Source organism: Anomaloglossus baeobatrachus, chromosome 11 (assembly GCF_048569485.1).
Source record: "Anomaloglossus baeobatrachus isolate aAnoBae1 chromosome 11, aAnoBae1.hap1, whole genome shotgun sequence".
Lineage (NCBI taxonomy): Eukaryota > Metazoa > Chordata > Amphibia > Anura > Aromobatidae > Anomaloglossus > Anomaloglossus baeobatrachus.
Window position 1 is genome coordinate 152,213,664 of NC_134363.1, and position 12,125 is coordinate 152,225,788.

General features: G+C 53.2%; 1 protein-coding gene across 1 annotated transcript in view; it reads left to right on the forward strand.

Moving 5' to 3' along the window:
- The first annotated feature begins 8,190 nt into the window (after positions 1–8,190).
- LOC142256917 (uncharacterized) overlaps positions 8,191–12,125 on the forward strand; it is an 88,161-nt gene continuing 84,226 nt past the window's right edge. The window contains exon 1 of the mRNA XM_075328904.1: positions 8,191–8,351. Coding sequence (XP_075185019.1) covers positions 8,338–8,351 — 14 coding nt within the window. The 5' untranslated portion in view covers positions 8,191–8,337. The remainder of the gene's footprint in view (positions 8,352–12,125) is intronic.

The following is a 12,125-nucleotide window of genomic DNA, read 5'->3' on the forward strand; positions in this document are numbered from 1 at the left end:
GCGGCACCCAGGTCCCCCGCCAGGCAAGCCATGGCTCCCGTACCAGTGGCAGCCTCTTCAGATGCTTCCCGACTCCGTTTGGCGTCACCTCCTCGGTATGCTGGAGATCCCAAGACCTGCAGGGGCTTCATAAACCAATGTTCCCTTCACTTCACGCAGCTGCCACATCTGTTCGCCTCCGACCAAGCCAAGGTCGCCTTTATAATGTCCCACCTAGAGGGCGAGGCGCTGGCGTGGATGAACCCCTTGTGGGAGAAGGAGGACCCCATGACCAAGGATCTTCAACAGTTCCTACAGGCCTTCCGCAGTACCTTTGACGAGCCAGGACGCGCCTCTGCCTCTGCTTCATCACTCCTCCGCCTACGTCAAGGGACACTGACGGTGGGTCAATACGCCATCCGTTTCCGCACTTTGGCTTCAGAACTCGGGTGGAATAATGAGGCCCTAACAGCCGCCTTCTGGGAAGGACTCTCGAGTCGCATCAAGGATGAGTTGGCGGGTCGGGACGTGCCCTCCACCCTAGATGCACTGATCGCCCTAGCAACTCGTGTGGACATACGTTTTCAGGAGCGCTCCAAAGAGCTATCTCGGGAGAGACGCCCGGTACGGCATTCTCCTCCTCCGCAGAAGTCCTCCGTTCCTCAGTCATCAACAGCTGGGATTCCCGTCCACGAGCCCATGCAGATCGACCGAGTGCGGCAGTCTGAACGACGTCGAGCAGAGCGGCTCGCCCAGGGCCTCTGCTTTTACTGTGGTGAGGACACCCACCTGCTACGCTCCTGTCCAGAGAGGCCGGGAAACTCCAAAGCCTAGGGTTGGTAGGAGAGGCCACCCTAGGTGCTGGGACCCTCTCTGACCCAGTTACATGGACAGTGCAAGTGACCACGGGAGAGACGCGGTTCACGGCTGATGCCTACCTCGATTCCGGGGCAGCAGGCAATTTCATCCAGCAGGCCACGGTGGACAAGTACCAGGTGCCTGTCATGCCACTCGACAAACCCCTAGTGATTGCCTCGGTGGATGGGAGGCCTCTCTCTGATACCATCTCCTTGATCACCAGGCCTGTCGAACTACGCATCGGTGCTCTTCACACCGAGAACATCGCTCTCTACGTTCTCCCACACATGTCCCACCAGATCCTGTTGGGACTCCCATGGTTGCGGACACATGAACCATCGGTTAGCTGGGGTACTGGCGAAGTCACCCGTTGGGGCTCTTCGTGTCATGAGAGGTGCCTAAAGTCCATACCACCCCTCCGACGACCTCCGGTTCCTGAGACCCTAACGGGGCTGCCTTCGGCCTATTGGTCCTTTGCCGATGTCTTTGACAAAAAGGAATCCGAGGTACTGCCGCCACATCGTCCATACGATTGTGCCATTGACCTGCTTCCAGGGACAACCCCACCTAGAGGACGGATATATCCTTTATCTCCAGCCGAAACCCGGGCCATGTCAGATTACATCTCAGAGAGCCTAGCAAGAGGGTTCATTCGGAGATCCTCCTCTCCTGCTGGAGCAGGTTTCTTCTTTGTCAAGAAGAAAGAGGGAGACTTACGCCCATGCATAGACTACCGGGGTCTCAACCAAATCACCGTGAAAAACAAATACCCCCTGCCGCTCATTCCCGAATTATTTGACCGGCTTAGAGGAGCTCGTGTGTTCACCAAGCTGGATCTTCGGGGTGCTTACAATCTGGTACGCATCCGCTCTGGTGACGAATGGAAAACCGCGTTTAATACGCGCGATGGACATTATGAGTACTGCGTGATGCCCTTCGGTCTGTGTAACGCTCCTGCCGTCTTCCAAGAACTGGTGAACGACGTGTTTCGGGACCTTCTCTACATCTGTGTGGTTGTTTATCTAGATGACATCCTTGTCTTCTCTCCGGACCTCCAAACCCACAGAGAAAACGTACAGCTGGTCTTACAAAGACTGAGAGAGAATCGCCTGTACGCAAAGTATGAGAAGTGTGTCTTTGAGCAGTCTTCCCTCCCCTTTCTGGGGTACATCATCTCTGATACTGGACTGCAGATGGACCCCAAGAAGGTCTCCGCCATCATCAACTGGCCTCCGCCTTCTGGACTGAAGGCAATCCAACGCTTCCTGGGATTCGCCAACTACTACCGCCAGTTTATCCCGCACTTCTCTGCCTTGACCGCTCCTCTCTCCGCTTTGACCAAAAAGGAGGCTAATCCTAAGGACTGGTCACCTGCGGCAGACGCCGCATTTTGTTCTTTGAAGCGAGCATTCGCCTCCGCCCCTGTACTCCACCGACCGGAGTTAAACCGCCAGTTCACCTTGGAGGTGGATGCCTCCTCCTCAGGAGCCGGAGCAGTGCTCATGCAAAAATCCTCCTCCGGGAAGATGGTGACCTGCGGTTTCTTCTCTAAGAGCTTCTCAGCACCCGAACGTAATTACACCATCGGTGACCGAGAACTACTGGCGGTCAAACTGGCTCTGGAGGAGTGGCGCTACCTCCTGGAAGGAGCAGTGTACCCCGTGATTATCTACACGGACCACAAAAACCTGGAATACCTGCGGTCCGCTCAGCGACTGAACCCACGGCAAGCCAGGTGGTCCTTATTCTTTGCCAGGTTTGACTTCCAGCTCCACTTCCGACCAGCGGACAAGAATGTATGCGCTGATGCCTTGTCTAGGTCTCTCATGCCCATGGAACAGGAGGAAGAGACTATCCAGCCTATCATCTCTCCTAGCAAGATTGTTCCGGTGGCTCCTGTCACTCTGGCCCAGATACCACCTGGGAAGACCTATGTCTCGGAGACCGACAGGCTAACGGTCTTACACTGGGGTCATACCTCAAAAACAGCCGGCCATGCAGGCCAGAAGAGAACATGGGGTGCGATTGTACGCCATTACTGGTGGCCATCTCTTCGCACGGACGTCGCCGCCTTTGTCTCTGCCTGCTCCTCTTGTGCCAGAAACAAGACGCCCAAACACCTCCCACATGGCCGCCTTCTGCCTCTGCCGATACCTTCGATTCCGTGGCAACACATAGCAATGGACTTTATTACGGACTTGCCATTGTCATCCGGGCACACAGTCATATGGGTCGTGGTGGACCGGTTCTCAAAAATGGCCCATTTCGTTCCTATGGCTGGACTGCCCTCTGCTCAGGAACTCGCGGACGCTTTTATACAACACATCTTCCGCTTGCATGGCTTTCCATTACACATCGTATCAGACAGAGGAACTCAGTTCACCTCCCGCTTCTGGAGGGCTCTCTGTAACCATCTGGGAGTGACTCTGGACTTTTCATCTGCATACCATCCTCAGTCTAATGGCCAAGTAGAGAGGGTCAATCAAATCTTGACCTCATTTCTACGTCACTATGTTAACGCCCATCACGACGACTGGTCCGCTCTTCTACCTTGGGCTGAATTCTCCCACAACCACCACATCAGTGAGTCGTCCTCCAGCTCTCCCTTCCATGTTGTTTACGGACTTCAGCCTTCCATCCCATTGCCTGTATCCCCCTCTTCGGATGTCCCTGCTGCAGATACAGTAGCCCGTGACTTTGCCACCATTTGGGACTCTGTCAAGGTGTCTCTAGGACGTGCTTCCCTGCGGATGAAGAGACACGCAGACAAGAAACGCCTGGATCCTCCGTGTTTCTCTCCTGGAGACCTCGTCTGGCTTTCTTCCCAGTACGTCCGCCTGAAGATACCTTCATACAAGCTGGGTCCTCGCTACATTGGGCCGTTTAAAGTCCTCACCAGGATCAATGAGGTCTCCTACAAGCTGCAGCTCCCGGCCACGATGAGGATACCCAACTCGTTCCACGTCTCCCTGCTCAAGCCGGTGGTCCTTGGTCCCTTCTCCGCTGCTGCCAGTCCAGCTCCTCCACCTATTGCCGATGATGACATCTATGCGGTAAGGGATATCGTGGCCATGAAGACCGTACGAGGTCGGCAGTTCTTCCTGGTGGACTGGGCAGGGTATGGTCCTGAGGATAGGTCCTGGGAGCCCAGGGAGAACGTAGGCACTCCTCTTATCCGTGCCTTCATGTCCCGGTTGCGGGGAGGGGGGCGTGGGGGGGGGGGGTACTGTCACGCTCCCCGGGTCCTCGGCTCCCCTCCCCGGGTCCTCAGCTCCGCTCCCCGGCTCACCTGCCACGCTCCCCTCGTCCCAGCCTCCGGTGCCCGTCCTCCATAGGTCCTCTGGTCGCCGATCCCGGCGTCCGACATCTTCCCAGGCCCTGGCCGGCTCTCCTGCGTCCTCCTCGCAGCCTCCTTCCCTGGCTTCTGGCACCCGGGCCGCGCGCATGCGCATTAGGGCACGCGCGCGGTCACTGACCCTTTCTTAAAGGGCCAGCGTCCAGTAACAGGAAATGAGGTTAGTCAGGTTCAGGGTATAAAGGGGGTTCTTGTCCAAGGGGGCGGGGCCTGATCTTCGTGTTCCCTGAGCTAGGAGTCAGGTCTCCTGGTGTTTATGTGCCTGTACTCACCTATCTCTCTTTGTAGAGCCGTACCTGCCTCGCCATCCAGTCTGCCGTATCCCGAACCCCGCACGCTGTCCGTCTGCCATCCGACAGCACCTGCCATCTCGGATCCCTGCGGTGACCCGTCATCTTGCTCCAGAGGTTCCGGACTCCGCCTGATATCATCTCGGCCTCCGAACCTGAGCTACGTCACCAAGACTACCTTCTGTGACTCCGTGGTCCCAGGGACTCCTCCGCTGTCTTCACTTGCACGGACTATCCTGCTGCCCTTCAGTGCTTCAGCTGCCGGACTCCCTACCTCCATCTTAGAGTTCGGTCCAGTGGATCCACCTCCTGGGTCTGCCCGACCGCCCGGCCGTGACACATGTTCCCTATGTAAATGAGCAGAGGGTCTAGGCCCTGGGCGTCGCTTCGCTCCGTGGGTGTTTGCATGGCTTTCCGTGGTATCAAGCCCCTGCGGGCGTGATACCGTGGATTTAAATTATGGATTTTTAATTTATGGATTTTTCGTGCCCCGAGGTGTCCACAATAAAAGGGGTATAGGCGGTGATGCTGGAGGTTGCTGTCGCAGCGCCACCTGCGGTATGCGGCCAGGAAGTAGCTGCTGCTGCTGTTGCCGTCCTCTGGGGCTCATGGTGGTAGCAGCGAGGATGGTATCGCTCCCCACAGATGGAGCGGGCCCCGGGAAGGATGTTGAGGAGAGTAGTGGTGGCTGGTGGCGCTGAAGTGCGGGGCGCCGGCGCCAGCAGTGACAAAGACGACACCGGGGCTGCGGTTCAAAGTTTTATTTACTCACAGTTCGTAAGATGCCCCGGTGGTGCCGCTCTCCGCCGCGATGGGCTCCAGCCGATCCCGGGTAAATCAGAAGCAATCATCGGTGTCTGTGGAGTGTGAGACATTCCTCTTCTGCACTTACTTGTGGATCCCCGTGGCTTGAAGCAACTTGGGGACCCTGGTGTTCTTGTAAAGTGTCCCGTCCCATCTGCAGGTGCCGCGGGTCGGTGGGGCCAGACTCGGCTCTCGGCTCCGGACCCTATGTAGCACTGTGCTCCGGGAACTGTGGTGGTAGGCAATGTGACTTGTAATACCCATCCCCTGCAGATTCTCGTGGTCAAATGTGGAATATGTCCCACCCCAGGGCTCTGCACCCTGACTGCGCTGGCACTGTGGGAACGGTTAGGCTCGACCTCCAGCTACCATGTTCTCCTCTGTCTCACTAACTCAAATGGTTGCCTCTCGCCCTCTTCTAGTTTGCCCGGTTCTAGGAGGAGAAGCTCTCAACCACTCTCTCCTGCAACCGTGTTATTCAGAGTCTCAGACTATTCTGAAATAAAACTGTCTGTGTGTTCCTAGTCCCTCAGTGCAGCCCCCACCTTTCTGATGATTCACTAGTGGTTGTCTCAGCAACTGGGAATTTCCCAACCTGGCTGGCTTCCTGAGTTGTGTAACTGGCTGACTCACTGGCTGGATGTTGGGTAAGTGAAAAGACACCAATGGTTAACTCCTTCATGACCCGGTATAAGCATTATGCAATACCCTGTGGCGCCTGAAGCCTCAGGGGTGCCACATTTTTGCTCCCATCCTGTATGCAGGTGCCGCGGGTCCATGGTGGGGCCTGACTTAGATCATGACTCTGGACCCTATGTAGCACTGTGCTTCGTGAACTGTGGTGGCCAGAGGGACGTACAATATCCCTGTCCTGCAGATTCTGGTGATACAACGTGAAGTCTGTTCCACCCTAGGATTCTGTTCCCTGCACTACGCCGGTCCCGAGGGAGCAATTAAGCTCTTCCCTCGGCGACCGTATTAACTCCTGCGTCCCACCAGAGCGAACGGTAAACCCGTCTGCTCCTTTCCTCTCCAGCTGGAGAACTCTCTAACTGTTGTGTCTCCTCCTAACTCCCCCTGGTGGCCACTGCTCCCCCGGTTCCCTGTCACTAGTGGGTGGCAGCTCCCCATGTTTGGTGACTACCTTAAGACCCGACCCTAGCCCGGTCCCAAGTGGGGAGGGCAACCTGATTGTGTGTATGAGTTGGTGTGTTGTGGTGCCGGTGCCGACCTCCTCTGGATCCAGGATAAGTACCGCACCTTAAGTGATATGCAGTACCCTGTGGCGACTGAAGCCTCAGGGGTGCCACACTAGCATGCATTCATCAGTTCACAAGCTACCGGATCGCTGTGACCTGTGATTGTTAGCAGCAGTCAGGTAGACTAAGACTATGTGCACATGTTGCTTTTTTGTGTGCAGAAGTTTTGTCACGAAAAAACCCACACTTTTTTTTATTGCGTTTGCACGTTTTTTCCTGATTTTTTTTTTTAGTCATGGCGATGGCGGGGGTTCAGGCGCTGTACACCCGCAATCGCCGTAGGGTCTTCGGCTGATGTTGATCTCTCAGCTACCCGTGCTGCTCCCAGTAGTTTAACTCCCTGAAAACTACGCTCATCAGGAGACAGGGAGAGACATCGCTTACCTCTCCCTGGCGATCGGGTCACTGTAATCCAATCACAAGGACCCCATCGCTGCCATGTCAACCCTGGGTCATCACCATGATGACCCTGGGTTACTGAGCTACAGAGAGCCTCACACGCCATACTGTATGAATGGTGCATGAGGCGACCTGTACAGATATAATCCACTATAGTGATAAAGCATTGCAGTGGATTATAAAAACGCATAAAAAAACAGAAACAATTGACATGCTGCTTCTTTGTTCTGCAATAAAATCTGCAAGGTAAAAAAAAGAAGCAGCGTGTGCACAGGCTGACTGCAACCAATCACAGATGCTGGTGGGCGGGGGAAGCAGTGAATATGCATGAGCCTAATGAGCGGTCCCAGGAGAAGAATGAGTGGCTGCAGGAGCAGTGTACAGCCGCGCAGGTGACTGGTAAGTAAATAGGCACTAAATTTATTTTTTTTTCTTTAACTTTTTTTTTTTTTATTTCCCAAGTGTCCGACCCCTGCGCGCGCCTTTGAACCTGCGGGGATCGGACTTCACAGTCTGGTCAACCCATCACTATTTTTTCACAAAAAAAAATGCATGAAATTCAGAATTAACAAACGCACCAAAACCGCAACCAAAAACGCACCATCATCGCAAGCGTTTGGGTTTTTTTTGCATTTCCGGGCACTCTGGGACAAGGTTCAGTTTTGGTTGCAGTGAAAACTGCAGCGTGCGCAAATACCCGGCCTTGTGCGTTTTTTGCCCCGATTACCATTTTTTCGGATGCAGTTTTGGTCCCAAAATTGAAAGCATTTCCTTCCCCAGCAAAGTCTATGAGATGTCCGTTTTTCTGTCCACACGTTGCAGCTTTTTTGGGCTGCATCTTTGTGAGGACCTCAACGATGCAGCATGGTCACCACAAACATGCAGCATGGTCACCACAAACATGCAGCGTGCCCATATAGCCAAAAACGCATCAAAAACGCATCAGCTTCGTGAACTCAACACTGATTGTGGGAATGTATGGGTTAAAGAACTCATGGAGTGGAACGCCACAGCGCCATAAACAGTGTAGTGGCCCGCTCTGGTACTGCAGCTCAGTTCTTATACCATTGATAGTTTGATAATAAAATAGTGGACGGGATGGGCTAGGGGGGTTCCTCAGCAGCGATAGTGCCAGTGAAGCCCCCCAAGGAATTATTTAACGTCCAGTAAATGAGCGAAATCCTGCAATATAATCACTGACTACAGTGCAGGCCTTAGAAACTACATGTCCCATGATGCACCGGGAGCCGCCCCGTGCTGCCTGCTGTAGGCCGCCCCGTGCGCGGAGCTCTCACTGCTCCAGTCTGGGCAGCAGCAGGGCGCAGGTGTCGGGCGGAGCCGCCTCGGTGCTGTCTGGAGGAGCCGCAGGTACCGGAGACGCCTCACCTCCAGGATGGAGGACCACAGGTACCAGCAGCCCGCTGTATGCCGGCCCTATGGATAAACGCCATGTCTGAACGGGCAGGGACCGGTGCACGGACTACAAGTCCCAGCATGCATGCACTGATTCATTACACAACTACTAACCGCTGTGTCTGTACAGGGAGGGACGCTGTATGTTGGGCCGGTGCTCGGACTACAAGGCCCAGCATGCATGCACTAATAAACGCTATGTCTGTACAGGCAGGGACCGGTGCACGGACTACAAGGCCCAGCATGCATGCACTAATAAACGCTATGTCTGTACAGGCAGGGACCGGTGCACAGACTACAAGGCCCAGCATGCATGCACTAATAAACGCTATGTCTGTACAGGCAGGGACCAGTGCACGGACAACAAGGCCCAGCATGCATGCACTAATAAACGCTATGTCTGTACAGGCAGGGACCGGTGCACGGACTACAAGGCCCAGCATGCATGCACTAATAAACGCTATGTCTGTACAGGCAGGGACCAGTGCACGGACTACAAGGCCCAGCATGCATGCACTAATAAACGCTATGTCTGTACAGGCAGGGACCAGTGCACGGACTACAAGGCCCAGCATACATGCAGTAATAAACGCTATGTCTGTACAGGCAGGGACCAGTGCACGGACTACAAGGCCCAGCATGCATGCACTAATAAACGCTATGTCTGTACAGGCAGGGACCAGTGCACGGACTACAAGGCCCAGCATGTATGCACTAATAAATGCTATGTCTGTACAGGCAGGGACTGGTGCACGGACTACAAGGCCCAGCATGCATGCACTAATAAACGCTATGTCTGTACAGGCAGGGACCGGTGCACGGACTACAAGGCCCAGCATGTATGCACTAATAAACGCTATGTCTGTACAGGCAGGGACCGGTGCACGGACTACAAGGCCCAGCATGTATGCACTAATAAATGCTATGTCTGTACAGGCAGGGACTGGTGCACGGACTACAAGGCCCAGCATGCATGCACTAATAAACGCTATGTCTGTACAGGCAGGGACCAGTGCACGGACTACAAGGCCCAGCATGCATGCACTAATAAATGCTATGTCTGTACAGGCAGGGACCAGTGCACAGACTACAAGGCCCAGCATGTATGCACTAATAAACGCTATGCCTGTACAGGCAGGGACCAGTGCACGGACTACAAGGCCCAGCATGCATGCACTAATAAATGCTATGTCTGTACAGGCAGGGACCAGTGCACGGACTACAAGGCCCAGCATGCATGCACTAATAAACGCTATGCCTGTACAGGCAGGGACCAGTGCACGGACTACAAGGCCCAGCATGCATGCACTAATAAACGCTATGTCTGTACAGGCAGGGACCAGTGCACGGACTACAAGGCCCAGCATACATGCAGTAATAAACGCTATGTCTGTACAGGCAGGGACCAGTGCACGGACTACAAGGCCCAGCATGCATGCACTAATAAACGCTATGTCTGTACAGGCAGGGACCGGTGCACGGACTACAAGGCCCAGCATGTATGCACTAATAAATGCTATGTCTGTACAGGCAGGGACTGGTGCACGGACTACAAGGCCCAGCATGCATGCACTAATAAACGCTATGTCTGTACAGGCAGGGACCGGTGCACGGACTACAAGGCCCAGCATGTATGCACTAATAAACGCTATGTCTGTACAGGCAGGGACCGGTGCACGGACTACAAGGCCCAGCATGCATGCACTAATAAACGCTATGTCTGTACAGGCAGGGACTGGTGCACGGACTACAAGGCCCAGCATGCATGCACTAATAAACGCTATGTCTGTACAGGCAGGGACCAGTGCACGGACTACAAGGCCCAGCATGCATGCACTAATAAATGCTATGTCTGTACAGGCAGGGACCAGTGCACAGACTACAAGGCCCAGCATGTATGCACTAATAAACGCTATGCCTGTACAGGCAGGGACCAGTGCACGGACTACAAGGCCCAGCATGCATGCACTAATAAATGCTATGTCTGTACAGGCAGGGACCAGTGCACAGACTACAAGGCCCAGCATGCATGCACTAATAAACGCTATGCCTGTACAGGCAGGGACCAGTGCACGGACTACAAGGCCCAGCATGCATGCACTAATAAATGCTATGTCTGTACAGGCAGGGACTGGTGCACAGACTACAAGGCCCAGCATGCATGCACTAATAAACGCTATGTCTGTACAGGCAGGGACCGGTGCACGGACTACAAGGCCCAGCATGTATGCACTAATAAACGCTATGCCTGTACAGGCAGGGACCAGTGCACAGACTACAAGGCCCAGCATGCATGCACTAATAAACGCTATGTCTGTACAGGCAGGGACCAGTGCACGGACTACAAGGCCCAGCATGCATGCACTAATAAACGCTATGTCTGTACAGGCAGGGACCAGTGCACGGACTACAAGGCCCAGCATGCATGGACTAATAAACGCTATGTCTGTACAGGAAGGGACCGGTGCACGGACTACAAGGCCCAGCATGTATGCACTAATAAACGCTATGTCTGTACAGGCAGGGACCAGTGCACGGACTACAAGGCCCAGCATGCATGCACTAATAAACGCTATGCCTGTACAGGCAGGGACCGGTGCACGGACTACAAGGCCCAGCATGTATGCACTAATAAACGCTATGTCTGTACAGGCAGGGACCGGTGCACGGACTACAAGGCCCAGCATGCATGGACTAATAAACGCTATGTCTGTACAGGCAGGGACCGGTGCACGGACTACAAGGCCCAGCATGCATGCACTAATAAATGCTATGTCTGTACAGGCAGGGACCGGTGCACGGACTACAAGGCCCAGCATGCATACACTCATTCCTTATACAACTAATAACTGCTGTGTCTGTACAGGGAGGGATGCTGTATACTGGACTGGTGCATGGACTACAAGGCCCAGCATGCATGCACTCATTCCTTGCAGAACTTAGTGCTGAAAATGGATATAAGGGGCAAATAATTGTGCCCCCCTCTCCCCCCCCCTTCCAAGAGCCTGGTGCTCTGTACAGATCAGCACTGGACACAGCACCCACGTGTCACCCATATTACTAATGATTCCATTATTGCATATTATATCTCTCTATTACAGCATATTATTTTGTGAAACCCTTTTGGTTGGGATTGTGAATGCCAGCAGTAAAGTTTCAGCTCTTATATATATATATATATATATATATATATATCATATTTATTTTTTATATATTTGTTCAAATAGTATAAAAAAAAATTATATATTTCTCTCTGTAAAAAATAAAATATATTACACTGTAAAAACTCTATATTGCAGTATATTCTCCTTGCGCACTGTGTCTGCTCCATATCCTACAGGGCTCCTGACCCCCAATTCACATCCTTGTTTGGGTGGGTGTGATCCATCTAGACTAAAAAGCGTCCTCTGCACAGGGCCCAGGGCTGGGGCCACATTTGCGATTTTTATTTTTTTTATTTATTTTTTTTTTTTTGTGCATCCGATCTAAAATCTTGCTCAAAATCAGCGTCAAAATACACTACTGAAAATTCCTCAAGTTTATTTCTATGAAAAACAAAAAACACTCATGTGCACACACTGCGTTTTTTTGATGCATTTTTTTCGTGCAGTTTTATTACAAATCTGCATGTCTATCCTTATGCTAGTAAAGTCTATGAGGAGTCTGTTGTGCGCATGTTGCTGCTTTTTTCCTTGCAGAATTGGTTGCAGAAATAATCTGCAGCATGGCACTTCTTTGTATGTGTTTCCCCTGTGGTTTTTCAGCCCT